Source organism: Pelodiscus sinensis, chromosome 1 (genome assembly GCF_052426305.1).
Source record: "Pelodiscus sinensis isolate ZL-2025 chromosome 1, ASM5242630v1, whole genome shotgun sequence".
In the NCBI taxonomy this organism is placed as follows: domain Eukaryota; kingdom Metazoa; phylum Chordata; order Testudines; family Trionychidae; genus Pelodiscus; species Pelodiscus sinensis.
The window spans coordinates 99,030,778-99,052,451 of NC_143052.1; the positions used below are offsets into that span (position 1 = coordinate 99,030,778).

The 21,674-nt window shown below is 40.6% G+C and overlaps 1 protein-coding gene across 2 annotated transcripts in view; it reads left to right on the forward strand.

Annotated features, from left to right (window-relative positions):
• The window catches only part of NUAK1 (NUAK family kinase 1), a 68,330-nt gene that overhangs the window by 24,068 nt on the left and 22,588 nt on the right, over positions 1–21,674 (forward strand). Inside the window, exons 1-2 of one of the 2 annotated variants that reach the window (XM_075938501.2) lie at positions 3,212–3,358; positions 5,488–5,608. In XM_075938501.2, the coding sequence (XP_075794616.1) occupies positions 3,266–3,358; positions 5,488–5,608 (214 nt within the window). In that variant the 5' untranslated portion in view covers positions 3,212–3,265. Of the gene's footprint in view, positions 1–3,211; positions 3,359–5,487; positions 5,609–21,674 lie in introns of those variants that run through there. The other variant, XM_025178936.3, reaches the window with a different exon arrangement.

The following is a 21,674-nucleotide window of genomic DNA, read 5'->3' on the forward strand; positions in this document are numbered from 1 at the left end:
TCATCCCCTGTCATCCAGTCCTAGCATCTGGAAGTCAGCAATGGCTTGATCTACACATCACCTTCCATAAAGTCCAGAGGAGAGGAAACAGAGCTGTAGAACTTGTTGGACCTGACTAGTTCCCATCACACATTGGTGATCCCCTGTGTGCACAGATTTGAGAAAGTGGTGACCTATGTATATTTTAAAACAGAGAGAGAGAGAGAGACGCGCACACACACACACACACACACACACACACACACACACACACACACAGAACAAACTCTATTTTGCTTTAAATAACTGTTTAAAGCTGCATTTTTAACATATTTCCTGGTGACAGTAGTTGGTCTTCCTCCCTCAGGGGACTGCATTCTCTCCCTGATGTCATTTTCCCTGCACTCTTAGAATGCTGTTGCAGTAACAAATTGGAATTTGCTCCATAGCCTAACTATTATGCCTAAGAGATTGAATCAGATTAAAATTCCCACCCTCCAAATTGAAATGGAACAGCTTGTGAGCACACAGAATCTAGATGGATCTTGCTTTTTTAATTTTTCAACACAAAAATATTCTGCAGAACAGAAGATAGTTTTTTTTAATCAGACATACAGAACATATTGAATACAGAAATTACTGCAGGAGAGTCTATTGCCTGTTATGCTGGAGGACAGGCTAGATAATCATAATGGCTCCTTCTGGCCTTAAAAATCTATAAATGTATGCCATAGGGCAAATTCTGCTTTGTGTCCGCTCATGAAATCCCAGGAGGGAATGAGTCAGAATTTGGAACATTGTATTTAAAAAATCAGTTAGAAACAGCCAAAAGGAACTTTTTTTTTATTTCAGGAAAATATGGCGTTATTGTTCACAATTAGGTCAGTATGGCTTAATCTCCATCCTCACCTGCCAATTAACTGATGGCCATATTGGTTCCACAGACATACATGCCTCATGGGAATTGAATGAGTGCCCAGGGAGTGAACACCCACTACCTCCTTGTGGTCTTTACCAAGTGTTTATGATATATCATATTTTGCTGTGCTCAGTGCTCTTTATCTTTACAGAAAATTCTAACCATTTTGCTATGCCCAGAAGTCTGGAAGAAATGAAACATTTCTCATGAAGATAGCACTGAATGTACAGAAACCTTTGTAACTGTCACGAACCATCTATGAAATATAACTCAGTATAAAATATTTGCAACAAACAAAAGCCAAATAAGTATGAAATATACTTGAGAAATTCTCCACCATCCCCCAGGCAGACCCAGAGAACGAATATAAATCCTCTTTCTAGCAAACTAAGAAAGGTAATTTATTGTAGCCCAGCCCAGCAAAGGGAGTAACCTACTTCCCTGAAATTCATGCGCAGCCATCTCTTCTTACCATTGCATGGAGGAGTGCAGCTGTGGCTCTGCCTCATCTTTGCCTGTTTGTTTATTGGAGGGGGAACCATAGATGACAAGACTCAATGGCATGATGCAACACAACAGCACTGGTCAGCTGAGGGGACCTTATTGCCCTGCAGGACTGTGTGAGGGTTACTGACAATCTAACTCAAAATGTTTAAACGGTAAAGTGTGATGTTGTGGGGTTTTTTTAACTGAAAACTTCATTTCCAAATGCACCTCACCCACGTGACCTAACTTTTAACACTGGACATTTCTAAAATGAGTCAGAATGGGCAAGATTTTCTTGTAGTACTCCACAGTGCAGAAGTTTCTACTTTAGTTATACTTTTAGGTATGTTTCCTTTTCTTTCCAGTAAATCAGCAGAGGGTGGGGCACATTATTGACTCTTAAGACTGGGGTTAGATACGTCCGTGAAAAAGAGTTAGCTGCTGGTTAGACTTTTTTGTCTTTGTTGTTTTTTTCAGTTTTTGAATGAACTTTGAGTTTCTGAAGAGCGCAAAATTTATTCTATTTATTTCTGGCTATCCTCAGAAGAGGGGAGGGGAGATTTTCCCATTTCTTTCTCCCCCACTGAACTCAACCAATTGTAGGATTGGTAAGGAAGTTCAGATGCCATGCCCACATAATCTTCAGCCTCAGAGGGCATGTCTATACTACAGAGGGTTTTTTTTCAGAAAAACAGCCGTTTTTCTGAAAAAACTTCAATTACATCCACACTACAATCACATTCTTTTGAAAGAAAATCGAAAGAACAGAGGGGTTTTTCTGACATTGGTAAACCTCTTTCTACGAGGAAGAAGCCTTTTTCCGAAAGAACTCTTTCAGAAAAAGGTGTGTGTGGATGGGGAAGAGAGAGTTCTTTCTTAAGAAGAGGAAAGGAGATTCTAGAGAGGATGGAGAAAGGCCATTCTCAGTAGTGGCAGATGAGAGAACAAGAAGCAATGATCTCACATTGCAGTGGGGGTGGTCTAGGTTGGATAACAGGAAAAACTATTTCACTAGAATGGCGGTGAAGCACTGGAATGGGTTGCCTAGGGAGGTGGTGGAATCTCCACCCTTAGAGGTTTTTAGCTCCAAGCTTAACCATAGCCCTGGCTGGGATGATTTAGTTAGGGTTGGTCCTGCTTTGTGCAGGTGTTGCACTAGATGTCCTCCTGAGATCTCTTCCAACCCTCATCTTCCATGATTCCTAACTATCAGTCACTGAGACCAAAAGAACCTGTTGGACTGGAGAAGTGTGAAAGTCTATGTTACCAGTTTGTGTAGATGTTTCTTCTCTTGGATGGGGTGAAATCCTGGGGCTAAGAAATCAATGGGAAAACTTCCATTGAATTCAGTGGGTCTAGGACTTGAAGAAATGGGGTAACATTTACAAGCAATCCTAAATTACTTAGGATCCCAATTCAAATTTTCAAAAGTGACAAACACTAAAGAAAGAGTGATATTCCATGAGACAGGCTCCTCCATGCCTAAGACTCTTTTGAAAATTGGATTTAGGCTCTTAAGTCACTTAGGTACTTTTGAAAAATGTAGACACGGACAACACATCACGCTGTATTCCAAGACAAACTCAAAGACACATTTTAATTTCTATAATGCAACCATAATTTGAATCACTGTTGTATTTTTCATATAAGGTGCACTTACCTCCATGTTTAAAATTCTTCTGTAGAAACTACATAGGAGAGAGAAGGACCTAATTTTCCAGTTGGTCCAGTAGAGAGTTAGGATGTGGAAGTCTGTCTTGCAGTGCTGGATGCCATTATTCCTTTCTGGATCCAGGATGGTGAAGAATTTGCTACCTGTTATATTCTTGACAATAAAATCTTTTTAAAATTCTTGTAGCGAGCCAAGTGCAAGGCTGTATTATGATAAAAAGCATGTTTTTACCCAAGTCTAAATTTACTTGCAGGAATGCATGTGCTGCTCCAAGAGCCACCCACATCCTCCTTGTAAACAAGGTATGCACTTACAGCCTAGGCTGCCTTAGAGAAGTGGATAAAGAGAAAAAATCATATGTTGTCTGCTAGTGTTGGCTGCTTTAGCTCTCTTCTTGGAATTCCTCTGATGGGGACTTTGTCTTGTTACCTTTACTAGAAAGGTTTGAATCCTCAATGAAAACATTGCATTGCACTTTTACTTTTTAAGCTTCTATCCCAAACATTTTTTTAAGAAGCAGAAAAAAGTTTTTTAGCTTTTAAATATGACTCCACTCATCCTTTACTGTCTGCTGTTGTTCATTCATGAATCAGGGTAGTGCTTGGGCACATGCTTAAAGTTTAAGCTCTGTTGACTTCAGGGGGATTTAGGTTCACGCTTAAAATTAAGAATGTGGTTTTTTGTTTTTTTTCCCCAATAGCGATGCCTTCCCAATTTGGGAACTCTGTAGTAACTAGCAAGGAACCTGATCTTGTAACATGATTCCATTTAACCATAGTTCACTTTAATATTCTTTTATATTTTCCTGTTTCTCCCCAATGTCCTTGAGGCTACACAATATAATAATTAAAAATAGAGTTGTAAAATCCCATTTAATCTATTAACTAGCTGGAACTTCTTGGGCCAGGCTGGAGTGCGGCCCACCATAGACAATGGCTGTTCTGGCCAGGCTGGAGTGCTCCCCACCTTCAATACGTCGTGCCATGGTGGGGACTGCTCTGGCTGGACTGGAGTGCCCTCTGACCACAGCAGGCCCAGCTGGACTGGAACAGCCCCCTGCCTGCAGTGGGCAGGGACTGCTCCAGCCCTTGCCAGTCATCTGTGAACATCACCCAGAGTGATGCTTGCTGGTTAACCGATTAACAATTCACACCGCTAATTAAAATGGCACCAATAGTGGCATTTGCAATGATTGATGCACTCAAGCAGTGTGTCATAGTAGACTGGAACACTGTAAACCCACATATTTTTTCACAAGGCAAAATGTTTTCTCAAGATAGTTCCATATTATAATAAGCAAGTGGAATAACAAAAGTGTTATTCACCCACAAAGGTGGCCTCCATAGCAAGAGCAAGGAAACTAGAGGTGCATTGTCAGATAATTATGTTAGCTGAAAGGCCCATGTTTGATTTTTAAATCAGCTGGTAATTTATTCCTTGTGCCTGGACTTATAAAAAAAGCCATTTGGGGTAAGTATCTCTGATCATAAAGTCTGTGTTGCCATTTGCTGTCATTCAAAAACACATTCCACCAATCAGGGTCTTACTGTTGTTGGCTTATGTTTTTCTTTTGTAGTATAATCTGACCCCCACAATTATATATGAACTAGCTTATAAAAGTCCTCTCTTTTCCACAGGCAACTCAAACACTTGAGTCTGAATTTGTGCTGCAAGTTTGCCTATCACTTCCTCTGTTCCCACCCTGCTTTTTGGAAAGATACCCAGTCACATGATGTACTTGAGAAAGGTGGCTGATTGAGGAAGGATGCAGGAAGGATATGGTTTTGGAGTGATTGCCCAAGTTCTGTATAGGAAATGAAAGCACAGGATTTATACAAGAGTGATTTTTTCAAGGCTGCAAATATTAAGGATTTCTTTATTTTTTACTTAAGACTTGCTCAGGACTTAGGACTTGCATATTGTAGCTCATCATGTAATAACTTGTATTAAAACCATGCTCATTGTATGAGCTTGTTCCAATATATTTTGTTATTGGTACCTTAACATTTCAGCATTTTTATGTGAAAAACAAATAGGATTTCTAATGGGAATGGGCTAAAGCTTTTATGTGAGATTGTCAAAACAATGAACTCTGGCCAAATGCTGTTCTCATTGATATCAGTGGGGGGTTTTACCATTGACTTCAGATTTAAGCCAATGCTGAGTGTTTTTTTGAAAACCCCACCCTTTTTTGCAGGATAAAGGCATGCAAATAAAAATCTCAAAACTTAATGTGATCCACTGCAGTAATGAGAGTGTATTTGTTGTAATGAAGTGGAAGAGGTAATGGGGTATTTATTTTAAAACTTTGTTTTGGTCATTCCACATTGTGCCAGCACCTGACATCTGTATTTATTTTCTGAACTCTCCTAATAGATTATTTGCATCTGTTTAGTTCCAAGAGTAATGCTTTGATTTCCTGCATTTATAGGTTGCAATAAAATCCATTCGTAAGGACAAAATTAAGGATGAACAAGATATGGTTCACATCAGACGAGAGATTGAAATCATGTCATCCCTCAGCCATTCTCATATCATCACTATATTTGAAGGTTAGTGACTGTGATGCTTTTGACCATCTGTACTGTTTGTTGTCTCAGACCTAGTTTTCAGATGCTTTTAGGTTAGGGCTTATACTGTCTCTTACTAGAATTTTGTGTACCAATTCCCCTTCAAATCACACTCCACTTTGCAGATGCAGACCGCTTCTCTAGCAACCACAGTTGGTCCTTGCATGGGGGAAGTTGCTAATGTGTGGCTGAAATGCTGGTGTCTGTGTGTGAGGAGAACTGTCTTACAAACCATTCAATCCTTCCGGTCCCAAACCAGAAAAATCAACTTAATTTCCCCCCTCACAATATAAAGTCAATTTCAGTTCATATTCCTCAACCACAGAGGAGGTCAGACTAGATATCTTATCATCTCTTCTTGTCTTAAAATTTTTGAACCTTTCCCACCCCCAACCATTTCCCATGTAGTTAATTGTTTAACTTTTCTGGAGCACCTGGTTGGTCTCAGTCTCCCCCCCTGCCTCCACTCTGTTCTTTCATTGCCTCCATCCCCTCTTGCTGGCTCTCTCCAGGCTCCAGGCTCCTTTCTCTCCTGAATCTAAGCTCTGGTTTCTCAACCCTTCCTCCCAATCCACTCACTGGCTTGCCACTCCTCTCTTCCAGTCCAGTTCCATCTCCCTCCCTTGGTTCTGCATTCTGGCATCCTTCCCTGCAGCATAGGGCAGTGGGACTGGTAGATTTCTTCAACAGAGAGTTCCTGGCTTCAGGGCTGCTTCTGACTCTGGAGAGGAGCAGGTATTAAAAGGCCACTTTAAAAAAAAATAGAATACTGGCCTGTAATGGAAACTCCTCCTCCTTCCTTGCACAGGCTTTGACATCCTGGCTAGAACTAAACTGGTCAGGAAGTGTATATATTCTCTGCCCCTGAGTAGGAACATTGTCACAAAAGACCAGTAAAGTGGAAACTTTAAAGATGTGAGGGAGCTGTGGCTCCACTTAGTCACTTTTCTTTTTTCACATGCTTATATTGGGAAGAGGCACCTGAATTTGGTCCTATGTATTAACTCTACACACCCACGGTACAGGCTAGGTGATGATAGGTATATGGCAACTCTATTGTGAGAGTTGATCTGACTGATTAAAACAAGGTCTGGGTTGGAATTATGTTACAATATCACATATTGAGCTATTCAAAAGCATGTTCTTTTACTTGAAAGGAGATGAATTCATCTATCTTTTTATGGAATAAACTCATAACAGGAACTGGGAACAGAAAAGGGGAGGGATGCTGTGTCAGCATGTGGGTTGCAAATGGAGCAAAAGTTAGTTCCAGTGTGTACTGGAACTAAAAAATTAGGTATGCTCCAATGCTTTGAAAAAGTGCCATTCCTATGTCTCCTGCTCTGCTTTAAAATATTGTAACCCAGTAAAATTAACTGAAGAGTTAGAACAATTTAAAAACAGAAAATAATTTAAAATTAGCTTGAAGCAAAACCTTTATCCATAACCCTCAGCTCCTTTATTCCAGCTGAATATGATCCCTTTCCACAACAGAACCAAAGTGGGTTTGCAGCTCAGGGTTCTTCACCCCTTCTACCGTACTGAAAGTGCATTTGGCACATGACAGTGTTACTGTCAAGTAAGATCCCTTGCTGTTAATTTTGTTGTGATGCCTTAAGCATGAGTGATGCTTATTTATATGGGAATTGGAGGCAGCTTTCCTCTGATCTTTAGAGGTTTTCAGGATGTTCATGCCATTACTGGTTGCTTCTATCCCTGGTCGAATAGCTGCTCTGTTACTGACACAAAATAATTATCTAGAAACTAGAGCAGTCTGGCATGGCCCTCTGTATTTCAGTCATGGCCTGTGCAGATGGGCAGTAGGAATTCAGATGCACAGTGTGATCCTATCCATTACAAAATCAGTCACGTGACACTGGGAACAGAGGCATAGCAGCTGTTGCTTTACCAACTCCAGGAGACAAAAAGAAGTATTCTCTAATGGCCAACATTACACCATGGGTACTGAAGTGCGTGGCAAAGCAACTGAGACATAGCCATATCCACCAGAAGAATAGTTACATGCTGCAGAATGTGTAGGATCCCAGCTCAGAAATGTAACTCTTCGTGTGCTTCACTTGAAGACTGAGATAGTTCCAATGAAGATATGGGATTATTTCCATATTTGAGATTAGGCAGATACTGTAGCTTGCTACATCAAAGACTAGAGTACATAATAAGCTTTGTGAATGAGCCATAAAATTGGTTATAGTTACATTATTATAAATAAGGTTATTTTAGTTTTCTGTTGTCTACTTAAAATGTATCTTTTTCTATGGGTATTTAAGAAGAGACTTGTATTGCCCTAAAATCTATAAATATAGGTGCCGAGCTGCACTGAGTCTGGCTGGAATGAGTACTTCTCTCTCTGTCTGGAAGATCTTTAACAGTTCTTTGAATTGTACTTACAAACACATGTTTTCCTGAAATGGGATCCATGTTTTGGTATCCTTTTGACCTTGTTGGCTAAAGGTGATTAACCTCTGAATTTGTCAACTCAGTGTAAACATAAGCCATTGGTTTTTAATGCTAAGCAAATCCAAATGCATGTAAATAGACTTTCTGGTTTACTGATACTTTTTGTACCCAAATCAAAATGAATTTATCTCATGTGCTGTTTGAAAGAAGTAGACCTCCAGTTCTGAATCAGAAGAAATTCCATCCTCTCATGCAGGACTGTAATTGGCAATCTTTAGAGTGCAGCTGGAAGGGAAGTGCTCTTTCGAGTGACTTTAAATTCCATGAAAAGGACTGAAAAGATGAAGCTGACTTTGCCAGAAGTGTTCTGATTTCAGGGCATAAATTTTAACACAGAAAGCAAAACCCCTCCTCCCTCTCTCTTTCCCCCCTTGCAAACTCCAGGACTTGGTATCTAAAGCCTTTGAGAGCAAACATATTATTCCATGGGTAGTCTGACTGCAGAAGACATCCCATCTGGCAATACTTTAATTTATAAAAGTTAAAATATGGGGAGTGTATAGGCCCAATCCTGTAAACTCTTACACATGTGTAAGACTGTTCATGGGAGTAAAATTATGCACATGGATGCACAGGATCAGGCCTGTGGGTCTCTATGTCGTGAATTACAGTGTTTATCTAAGTGTTTCCATTGCTGCAAGTTGTCCTGGGTTTCAGTAAATCTGAACAGAGTTCTTCAATTTGTGAAATGGACAAGTTACTTTTTTAAAAGTGAACAGATTGTTTGCAAATTAGGTGGAAATGATTTAACAAAGATTTTTCTTACTGAATTATAATATTATGAGCCCGATACAAAGCCCATTGAAGTCAATAACAAGACACTCAGTACCTTGAAGGATCAAACTCCTTTAAAACATCACAGTGCTAAAATTGCATTTTCCTTAAAAAACACATTTCCTTAGGTCTTTGCAATTGCATTTTATTGATTAATAAAGAGAATAAAAAATTCTTCACACTTTCACAAACTGTAAATTACAAATGTAAACTGACTTGAACTAGGTTTCCTACCTTGCTAATTAGGAAATTAGTTTATTTTAAACCTTTTAACTTCAATGTAAAATCTTTAAAATCTAACATATATTTACAAAGATGGTATATATTTCCTAATTTGCCATGCACAAACACTTCTTAGAGCTAACATTTCATATCATGCTTCTGCAACAGTAACAGAAAATGATCAGTTAGTTTTCAGTCACTGCCAGTCAGTTCCACCCTAAATTTTTATAGACAGTCAAAATGGACCTGAGTGCCTGATCGTGTGAGTTCCATGTGGAGAATTCCTGACATCAATACATGTCCTGTAGCATGAAGCCCATTTGGGGTTGGGCTCTTAACATGAATAGGAAAAACTAGATAGAAAGCTGATTGTCCTGGGTTTGGTCACAGAGATCCCCTTGAAACTGTTGCCTGATGGGCTGGTCATGCCACTGAGCCTGCCTACCTGCTATCTGGGACACCCACTGCCTTGTCCTGCTGTGCCAGGAGCTCTGGTCTCCCCCAGAAAAGGCACAGCATTGGGGTAACAGTCCCCTACCAAAGTAACCCAGAGACACTGATAACAGCTCAGCTCTAGGAGGTCTCAGTTACAGAGATTTGACTGTAACCCTCAGCATAGCCCCAAAGGGACCGAGCCCCCAAATAAATCCATCTTACTCTGTATAAAAGTTTTACACAGAGAAGGCTCATAAAGTTCTCCCCCTTTCTTAATGAAAGAGATAGATGCACAGTTATCTGCCCCCCTCGTAAGAATGATTTACGCTGAGTTTGATTAAAAAAAAGTGATTATAAGTATAAAAAGTAGGATTTAAGTGGTTGCAAGTTACTAAGCTAAAATAAAAGAAAACATGCCTGCTGAGCCTAATACACTAGGACAAGTTGTTAAAAATCATAGTTTCTTATCCCAGTTCTTATTTCAGGGGAAGTCTTTTCAGGCCAGAGCTGATATTTCTGACCTGGGTCCAACAGCTCATCTTCACCATTATGGTTAGAATTCTTTTGTTTCCAGGTGATTTTATGTGTCCTCTTGATGTGGGTAGACAGCTGAAGACAATCATTGTTTGCTTCCCATTGCTTAAATAAAATTTCCCCAGGACAGGAAGTCTTTGTGCCATTCTCCCCACCTCTGTGGGAAAATACCAAATTCAAAATGGATTCCAGCACCAGGTAGTAGGGTCACATGTCTTTTTAGGACCAGCCACAGTTTAGGTTTACAGGAAAAACAAGATTATTCACAGATCATTGTCTTGAGAACTGGGCCTTTAAGTTCCTTAAATACCACAGATGACTTTCACTAGAAGACCTTAGTAAATAAATAGGTTACATGTCATACTTCTGACTTCACATACAAGAAAGATACATGCACACAAATACAATATACACTATATTCAGGGGATTAGAAACTCTTAAATGATAGGTTACTTGCTCCATTTTTCATGAAGCATATTTGAGTTATGCATATTTATATTAAAACATTTCCATAAAAATATGGAGGAGCCATGTCACACTGAGATTGTTTTAAAAAACATTTAACCAAGGCAAAGTATTTCAGTGGTGATACCATTTAACCATATTGCTAATTGGCTTCCTCTGTGTAGCTTTTTGACCATCAAGTATATTATTTCTATTGTTTTCTTTTGATAACATCCAAGAATATAAAACAGTTTTTATAGTGTAGCGATTAGTAATGAAACAAGTATAAACAAACTTAGCTCCCATGTTATCATGCTCCACCCACGTGAATTTCCTTTCATTCAGTATGCTTTAACACCTAAATAACACCACATGTGAGATGAACCCTTAGGTTCCTGAGCACACTGGCAATTTCAAATCACATTTTGCCATGAACTCAAGCTACATTAACTTTAAGAAATAAAAACAATGTGTTGCCACCTCATGGCATATGCTTGCTTATCTGAAGTTCCAAGCCAATTGCAGTCATAATTTAAAGATGTAATTAGCAAGTCTGTTCTTCACTCAGATAAAATTAAGATTAGTGTAACAGAAAGATGAAACGTTATGGCTGATTTAGTGAGTCTCACATTTTTCTCAGCTTCTTTTTTTAAATGGTGAAACATCAGATTCTATGTCTCATCCATATACATAGAAAATTGATATCAGCAAGGATTATGGCTCTCATTTTGATTTAATCCACTTGATAGGGATTGATTTTAACCCACAGACTGATTTAAAATGATTATCACAGGATCTTAACTATATTCCTTTAATTTAAGAAAAAATGCATTGTATTTCCACTGTATACAGCTGTGATTTAGGAAAGCGAATTTAAATATGCTTTAAATTCCATTGACTTCAATGGTTGCTAATCTTATGCTTCAAGTTAAACGTGCTTAGTGCTTTCTTGAATTGGACTCTGAAAGAGTAAGGCTACCCAGGCCCATCACGTACTTTTATTTTTAAAAATTATATAACATTAAATTAGTAAATAATATTCTGAAGATACAGACTTGAGGCTTTAAAACAAAATGACACTTTTTTTCCAGCTAGTCATGAAGCTCATGAGATACATTAGTCTAAAATTGTTAGGAAGAAGTTATGTCCCATTATTCACATGTCTTTCTGAGGAATAATTTGTCCTTTATAACATGAGTGCGCTAATTGGGCTTTAAATGATTTTATTGAATGAAAAGGTTATTCCAGCCTATGTGCCTAAAATTAAAGATAAACTTGCTTGTTCTCTGGATTTGGCTGACCTTTAATAAAAGAGCACTTTGTAGCAGAGGAAAGGTACTTCTGTCTGCGGCTGTTAGGAGAGTAATAAAAATACCGTGGAATGGAAAGACACCAGATGGAAGGAATGTCAACATACTGGAACTAATTTAGGAGATTGCTCTGATAGAGAGCAAAGGCATGAGGAGAATTCAAATGGTTCCAGTAGAAGGAGATTGGCTTGCCCCCCTTAAACCAACAAACTAGAATTCTTACCTCAGGGTTACATATAAAACAAAAGAAATTAGCCCATGAGGAGGTAGTCCATTTCAAACAAATACAAATAAACTCCTGCCCAGTCTGAATTAGCACTCTGTAAACACAGAAACAAAGGGATCAGGGTATTTTTTTTAATTAGGTGTCAATAAATTTGGCAAAATACCAAAGAGATGTCCGCAACACCACTGAATCCTTTTGACTAGTCTTTGCAAAGGCATATTCATATGCCTCATACTGCTAGGGCTAAATTCTACCCTCAGGGCCACATTTGCATAACTTGAATTTTTTTAAATCCATGGTGTTCAACCAGTTCTGAAGCAGTAGTCACTATAGTGGCTACTCCTAGAGCAAACTAGTCACATTATTCTGAAAAATGTAAATAACATAGTGGATCCTGCCATAGCCAACTAGCCACCCTCAACCGGCCAAATAGCCATATGCAGCTAGTGGTTAGCTTGTTGGACACCAGGGCTTTAAATGAATAAAGAAAGTGTATTCATCTAATAGCAGAATGTGGTCCATAGGGTTTCTGCAAAAGTGTAATTCTTTTGTTCCTGAAGAGGAATATTAATCACTTTGAGGGAAATAGACTTCCAGATCTCTGAGCCGAGAGTGGTCTCTGCACTGCCAGTCCTATCTTGGAGTTGTAAAGCTCTGAATAGAAGCTGAGTCCATCATTTCAAGCCCTCTAAATATAGTTCAGTAGAGAGATTACATTCAGGAATTATTGCTGTAGTAGTACAGAGTATGATGGAGAACAATTGTTGCCCTTACAAAATGTACTAAAACTCAAATACATCTTTGGTAGAGAAGTTACGTATATCCAGTTATATGTTTGTATTCTTCAGTTAGCTCCCAAGCCAAAGGATTTGGTTTCAGAAGCATAGAGCTATTCTTTTTAACAATCAAATACGCAAACAAACCTTTTCCTTAGAATTAACAGGAAAACTGAAAGAGAAGCTGCAGCACATATTTGGATATTTGAACATAAATCATCCTTTGCTGATTTTACACAATTTTTCTCTTTTAGGAAAGGGTCTTTGGTGTGGAAAAACTGATATAGTTCAGTGAAAAATAATTCTCCTTACTTCCTCATACATTACTGCTGTGTATGACCCAGTACGGCCGTTCTTATATTCTTATGTTCAGTGCTCCCTCCACCTCCTGATAGATACACTATCATAGTGTGAGTTTCCTGCACTTTTCACGTGTTACTCCAGTGCATCTGCCCCCTTTTGATACATTATTCTAATATCCCACCTCCTTTCTCATAGGGTACGTCTACACTGCATAGCTATCCCATGTCTACACAAGCCGCCTCTTATTTCAAAATATTTTTTTTAAATAATGGGCGTGCTATTTCACCATCCCAGTAAACCTGATTGCATGCGGGATAAGGAATGGCTTGAAATAGCATGTTATTTTGAAATTTGGTGCTGTGTAGATGCACCATATTAAGCTATTTTGAATAAGTTGCGTATCTTATTTTAAGTTTAGGATGCAGTGTAGACTCACCTTTACATTACTGTAGCACCCTCCTTTACAAGTTCTTTCTCTCCAATTTCTGATAGATTACTGTGGCTTTCCTTCTACCTGCTAATATATGTTACAGTGGTGCTCCCTCCTTCATTTTCTGGGGCCTTGCTACATCTCTCTCAACATCACCCCACAAAGTCAATGGCTCAAATAAAAACAAGTATTTCTTCTTCATGTCGTATAATAACTGGGTTCCTCACTTCTCTCTGTACAAATCATCTCTCTTGATTTCTTATTGACAGCCTATCTCCATAGTCCATCTGTTAATATTGACAGCTCCCTGTTTCTTGCTCTTGATCAGTTTGCGGAGCTCGCACTGGTTCCTTCAAAAAGCTCTCCCACTGCTCATATGCATAAATAACCTTACATGCTCCTTTATCCCCCATCAGCAGTTGAGGAGCAGTCTAGGACAGCCTTTCGTGAATTAGCCTCTCCTGGCTAAACCCAGTTCCCTGAAATTGCCAGTTGCAGCAGAGATGCAGAAGCACTTCAGAGGTGGAGTGAGCTTCAGGATGGCAGATAATAAATCAAACACAGCGAAAACACAATGTGCACGAAACATTCACAGAAGCTATGCAGGGGCAATCAGTTCATCATCAGCTTGCAAGTCACAGCCTAGATGTTAACAGGGTATCATATTTATTACCTCGTTATTATTTACAGTAAATATATCCAGCACTTAGTTAATGCCCCTTTCCTTCCCCCAAATCACAATCACGTTTTTTTCTTGGGGCATATATTTCAGAACTACATTTGGTGTGGGTGTTCAGCACACACGCACTGTGTTGTATCATGTTTGAAGATGCATGTAAATATATAGATGGACATTGACATAGAATCACTACATTCCATGAATGTTTAATGATGGACTCTTTATCTCTACATTCAGATTGCATGTGAACCTAAGGAAATAAGCAGCAAAGTCATGTATTTCCACTCCACTCATTACTCCTTCTAAGTCTAGCTACGTCCTTTCTACCAGCATCTCCACCTTCATCCTGAGTAACCAATATACACTCCTGTGTATTGATAATGTGTTCAGGTGTTTTGGTGATTATTGTAGGATTGGTGTGGCTTTCATTATACTACAGGCAATCTCCAGGTTACGTACAAGATAGGGACTATAGGTTTGTTCTTAAGTTGAATTTGTATGTAAGTCGGAACTGGCTCCAGATTCAGCCGCTGCTGCTGAAACTGACCAGGGGCTGACTACCAGAAGCTGGAGGCAGAATTGCTCTGCCCCCAGCTTCCTGGAATCAGCCACTGATCAGTTTCAACAGCGGCTGAATCTCGAGCCTGGGACAGAACAGCCGGGCTGCCAAGTAGGTCCCTGCAGGACCAACCCGGCAGCACCCCAGCTGCTCTACCCCAGGGTCCACAACAAAAGCCTGGTCTGCTGGGGGGGAGGGCGCACTAGCAGCGCCCCCCCCAGCAGACCAGGGACACGGGGAGCAAAGCGGCAGCAGCGGCGGGGGTGCCGCGCCTCTGAGGCTTTGCTCTGGCAAAGCCTCAGAGGCGCGGGACCCCTCCGCCTCCCCGGCTTTGCTCCAGGTGTCCCTGGTCTGCTGGAGACGGTCCCCAGCAGACCAGGGGCATCCGGAGCAGCTTTTCTCGCCCCGGAGGTCGAGATGGCAGGACCGCTGCACTCTGGGCGATCCCGCTGCCTGCGAGCTCCGGGGCGAGAAAGCCCCATTCGTAAGTGCGTATCCGACATAAGTCGGATCCGCGTAACTCGGGGACTGCCTGTATATAGGACTGTGTATCGGTGTATGTAAGCAATAGAGTACAGGAGCGGACTGCAAATAGGGTGTGGGCCAAGGATGTGTTATGCTTTTCTGTAATGTTCTTGAGAACATAAGCAATTGGGTGACTTACGTTGATGATTGTTGTAAAATTGGTATTAATTTTTATATAGAAATTAGAGGATTGAAATCTGCATCTGTGTGCGGGGGAGGGAGGGAGAGTATGGAGGTGAGGGGCCAATGTGTGAATTAGGATTTGTTGCGTATGGGGCCAAGGATGCATGAAGGTGGGATGAAAAGGTCTGTATGTCATAGAATCTGTGCTTGAAGGGTTTCCTCCATGTTGCAGTAGAGAGTTCTTGAGGCACTGTTGCCATAGTGGAGAGAGGTGCTGCTGGCTTTTCTGTGTCATTCTGTTTTATGTTGAGATACACTGACATGATAGAAGCTAAGTTGGGTACATCTACACTGCATCCCTAGTTCGGACTAGGGATGCAAATGGAGATGACCGAAGTAATTAATGAAGTGGGGATTTAAATATCCCGCGCTTCATTAACATGATCTCACCGGCGCACTAGTTCGAATCACAGCTGATTCGAACCAGGAAGTGTGCGCTGGGACGTGTTAGTTTGGACTAAAGCCCTTAGTCCGAACTAACGTTACTCCTCATCGTTTGCAGGAGGAATAACGGTAGTTCGAATTAGGAGCTTTAATTCGAACTACCTAGTCCATGCCGCGTGTAGCCACGGGCAGGTAGTTCGAACTACGGGGCATTTAAAAATGGCGGCACCCGGGAACATGCAAATGAAGCCTGGGATATTTAAATCCCGGGCTTCATTTGCAAGTTCGAATGCCTACATTAGCCACGCAAGTACGAACTAGAGTGGCAGTGTAGACATACCGTATGAAAATACCATGTATCAATGCAACCTTGAGGAGACAACACAATCAATCTGAGATGCGAGGCACTGATATGCTCGTATACTGATTGGATCTAATATGCTTTCCCCCAAATGCAAACATTCATAGTAGAGTTTTAGTATTCCCCAAATATAGCTTTTAAAATATAGGGCCTGCTTGTTAGAAAACAATAGAAATATCTAAAATAACATGCCTTTCTCAATGCTCTCTATGTTTGTTTCTAGGTAATTATGGGGAAATATTCTTGGACTGAGACTCAAACTAAATGTTAAATTTTAGACCAGAGGGAAATTTGGTCATGGAATTAGAAATTTCTGAATATAAAGTAGGAATGTGGAAGATTAACTGGTTATCCAATTAAATGGGTTTTTACAACCTTAATATAAAGAATTTGACAAAGCTGAAATGGTCGAGTTGCTAAGTAACAACTTCAGTAAATCCATTTATCAAAAGAATGCTCTCGTCAAGCATGAGACATAGGGAAGTTAACATGTTTAGTAGCATCAAACCGTTTTTATGACATGAGTGGAGAGTGTCCAGAGCGTTAGAGGAGGCAAAAGGAGTCTCTCCACTTGTGCCCCTGTGTCATCGCTAACACTTTCCTGAGCTCAGCATATTGTTTGCTAATACCCTTTGGTGTGCAAGCTGTCCCAAGAACAGAAAGCTGGAAGAGGGACCAGAGCCCTGTGCATGCCCTTCAAATGCACACCAGCTACCTGCTCACAAAGGAGTCCCCACAACATTTTCTGGAGGGAGTGCAGGTACAAACCGTCCCCCTTCTCAGAGCTGCTGGTCCTCAATTAGCATGTATGCACAACAATCTGTTAGACTCAATATTATTAGTCAGAACAAAGTTGCAAGCCCATTGGGATTCATCAACCCTAATTGTGTCCCTGCACATGCATGTGTGGAATTCACTCTTGTTGTGAGTGAAACTTCATGGAGATCAATGGATCTTGGCCCGCTTATACGAGTGGTGAATTTAGCCAGTTTAATTGTACATCTGGTAGACAATAAACCTTCCTGGGCTGAATAGTGATTAGTTAGCAACTGTCTGTGCTTAGTGATATGAGTGCTCTCATTAATGCTTTATCAATAGTGTGTCAGAACACTTTTATATAGAACACATATTATGTTGAGTTGTCTCCAGAGACTATCAGTCTGTCACACATGCATCTGACAAAGTGGTCTTTGCCCACGAAAGCTTATGTTCCAATAAATCTGTTAGTCTATAAGGTGCCACAGGACTTCTCGTTGTTTATGCCGATTCAGACTAACACGGCTACCCCTCTGATAATAAAACCTGGTCCACAGTTCAATAGCAGTTTGTGAACTGACTTTACTTCTGATTCAAAATGTTGAATTAATGTATTCTTAGTTTATTATCTAAGCATAAAGAATGATTCTTTCCCCCCTTCCTGAGCTGAATAGTGATTAGTTAGCAACTGTCTCTGTGCTTGGAGATATGAGTGCACTCATTAATGCTTTATCAATAGTGTGTCAGAACACTTTTATATAGAACACATATTATGTTGACTCATCTCCAGTCTGTCATTTCTGGAGAGGATATTGTGGTATAATCCATCCAGAGACAGTTCTTCCAGTTTCCGAAGGTTATTGTTAATGAGGATACATGTAGGATGTAATCACTGGCAGAAGTCTATGCTTCAGGGTACTGTAAGGCCAGCAGACAAGTCAGCGGCCAATTTTATCTGGCAGTTTCCCTTCCCTTTTATCAGAGCCATTTGGCTGAAGCCTATGGGGATTTAGAAAGAACTGCAGAGGCTTTGGCTTGTAAAATTCAATGACAAGGTGTGAGGGGACAAGAGACAAAGCCCAAGAATGAAAACTATGTGTGTTTTGGGAACTGCAGCTTCACGCTGAGCTGCAAAAGTTGAAGTATGCTCCTTAAAACACTAATAGCCACGTTAGAAGACAACATTCTAGTTGTCCTGCTCCAGAATTTCACTGGCTTGGAAGACCCCCCTGCAACCTTGTTACTTTGGAGGAAATTTCACAGCCAGCATGTTTTTTCTTGCCTCCATAGAATGAAACAAAAAGAAATTCAATACATTCTAAAGGGACCTGTGTTTATCCAGGCCAGGTACAGTGTTTCCTGTGTGTACAGTAGATTTTCAGAGTCAGAGGAAATATTATACAGCAGCCCAAACTGTGTGGCAATTTGAAACTCGCCACAGCCTTTTTTGTTAGTTTAAATGTTTAGTTTTCATGAACTCCCAATGGAGTCAATGGCAGTTGATAGCACACAGCACAGTACTTTGCTGGACTGAGTTCTGAAGGTGCAGTCATGTCAGGGAACATATGGGCCAGACTGCAGTTGGCTCTGCACAGGTGCACAAGAGACAGCACAAACACCCACTTGCAGGGTGGCCAACATAGGCATTGCTTAAAGCTAGTGTTGGTGGCATTCACCCAGAGGAGGTAGGGAAGAATGGGTGAAAGCAGAAATGTGTCCACCTGCTTGTTCAGTACCAGCTAGGGGAGCTGAATGGACTGAGAGAGAATTGCACACAGGACACTTTTGAAGGGTGGCAGAGCAGCACTCCTGTTTCCACCTGCTCAAAGGCCCCATGAGGAGTCCTAGCTGGGTCAGCCAGAATCCCTGTGGTAACGTTTCAATGCTGGATGACAGCTCCTAACTCACACCCAATACAGAGCTGGTCATTAAAGGCACAGTGTTGTCCTTGTGTAAACTTTTATTTCCATGAAGATAAGCTTTCTGGCATTCTTATTAATGGCCATGCATATGCTTTTACAAAATGTTGAGTTTCAAGGCAATCACAAATATTTGATAGCCAGTACTCCTCCTTCTCTCCCTCCCCACCCATACAGGAGCTGTAGGTGTGAGAGCTGGAGGGGGAAGAACTATATGTGCTGAGCAGCTAGCCCTCCCATTGAAGTTCAGAATAGTACACACACACACACACACACAATTAAATAATAATAATGAATATGTAGAATTGTTATAGTAAATTCAGTCACAGGCATAACCTTTTCCTGGCAGAAGGATAGGCAACAGTAAATAAATGAAACTCCCTACAGACATCTCAGACTCCTCTACTATGCTAAAGTATTACAGTTGCTAAATTACAATATTTGTTGTACACTATACATAAACCCTTAAGGCTAGCGCTTCAGCTGAGGAAAATTGGCATTGTTCTATTAATTTCACCAATTTAAACAAGTGAGAGGAATGTGTTTCTTTGTGACTGTGAGATCTTTAAGACAAGAGCCAGGGCTTTTTCTGTTTGTGTTTGTACAGCTCATAGTGCAATGGGCCCCAACTCACTACTGTAATGTATCTAACAAAAGTTAACAATATAACTTCAAAACCTCTTTGAAGTGGCCTTTAAATGTGTGCTAGCGTGCCTGTTTTCAAATCTAATGAAAAACATCAAACATCTGAAATATTTATGGTAAATATAGGCAGTAAAATAATTGTTCATGAATTTGGCACATTTAAGACCTAACTGGCTATTTATGTATTGTTTGATTTATAAAATCACATATCCAGCAGTCACATATCTAAGCATATTATGACTCATGGTTACGAAAAACTTCTTTCAGACCAGGAAGGCCACATATTGATAGATAGTGTGACTGAAGGGTCTGGAGTGTATTACTATTGAAATAAATAGAACCCTGTTTGCAGAACTCTGATTGCCAAATTAGAATGGTTTTACACTCCTTTTGCGCTGGTGCAAATGGTGACACATTGTGCAGGGAAACAGAATCAGGCTCAGGATGTAAAATCCCATTTAATTGGTTAAATGGTAAAATGCAGTGCTAACACAGTGTTTAAATGATTAAAGGAGGTGGGCAAGGAGGCCACTCCAGCCTCCTTGCTGGGGTCAGGCTAGAGCAACTCCTGCTACAGGCAGGGGTTGCTCCCAGTCCGCCCCACCCCACGCAGGAGCTGACACCATGGCTTCTGGCCTTCTACAGGGGCTGATGCCGCAGCTCCTAGCCTGCATGGGCTGGGAGCTGGCAACCCTAGGCAGGGGACCCAGTGGGGCTGGAGCAGCCCTCTGACCATGGCTGGGCTACAGGCAGAGGACTGCTTGCAGGTACTGGGTAACCATTTAACTGGGTATCTGTAAACATTCCTAAATCAGGCCCTTTTATCTTAATATGCTGTTTAGCAGTACTGTGACTACACAGTAGTGTAGTAGGGAAAAGTTTGCTGTTTGCTGTAACTGAATAAAGTGATACTTAATAGCAGTAATGATTTATAATATGAACAAGTGTAGAACATTAAGCACCTTTGCCTTTATCACAGATCCTTTCATTATGCCTGCAGCAAAGAGCTCAGACCTAATCTTTGTAATTGTTCAACTAATACTTAATTTGTGTGTCTTAAGTTATCTGTATTTTTTGAATAATCATAGTAGTGATGAGTGCTTTACACTGCTTCACTGCAAGCAGTCACTAATCTTTCTGACACCCCCCTGAGGTGGGTATTGCTACTGTCTTTAGTGGAGTTATTCTGAGATTTACATCAGTGCCAGTGAGTTGAGAATTCGTCTCTATGCAAATGCTCAAGGCCACAATGAAACTTAGGTCAGACTTGGAATTATAATGCAGGGTTGCCAACTCCCAACCCTGTGAACCAGCCTCTTTCCCTAGGCAGTTCCTGGAGTTACATGGTTTGTTTGGATAAGCATTTGAAAAGATAACTTAGGCAGGGGTTGAATCTGGTGCATTATTGGCTCACAAAAGATGTCCAGGCATTAAGATGTAGGCTTATCACTTGCATTTCAAGTTCTGCCTTTTTTCTCTAGCATGCCAGATAATTTAAGTTCTTCAAAAAATGTGCAATGTCTATCATGCAGATTGGTTAAGTGCATTTCCCAAGGATATAGAAAGTCATTGTCAGACCTGGGCTTAGAACTCCTGAATTCTTAGCGCTAGTACTTTGCTCTATATTGGTACTTTATAGTGCTGTAACTTTCTGGCTCAGAAGTGTGAGGGACCCCTACCCCCTTTCCCTGCACAGCAAGTCACAGTGCTGTAAAGCACCAGTGTGATCCATGCTGTAATGCTGGGAGCCACAATACTGCTTTAACCTGTTAAGTGTAGACAAAGCCTCAGACTCATAGAGCCTAGTGGATTTTTTTAAGCCCTCATTACAATGTCAGGATCCCCCTCCCACATGGGAGTGTGTCTGCACAGCACCATAACTCGAAATAAGAATAAAGTGCTATTCCGAAATGTCCCTTATTCCTTGTAGAATGAAGTTTACAGGGACGGAATAGCGAGCCCAAATAACGGGTTTGCTGTGACGACACAGGATGGCTATTTTGAGATACTGCAGTATCCCAAAATAGCGTTGCAGTGTAGACATACCCCCAGCTGTAGAGACAGTGAGGGTAGTTACAATCCTCTTTCCCTTGCTCTGTCCATGA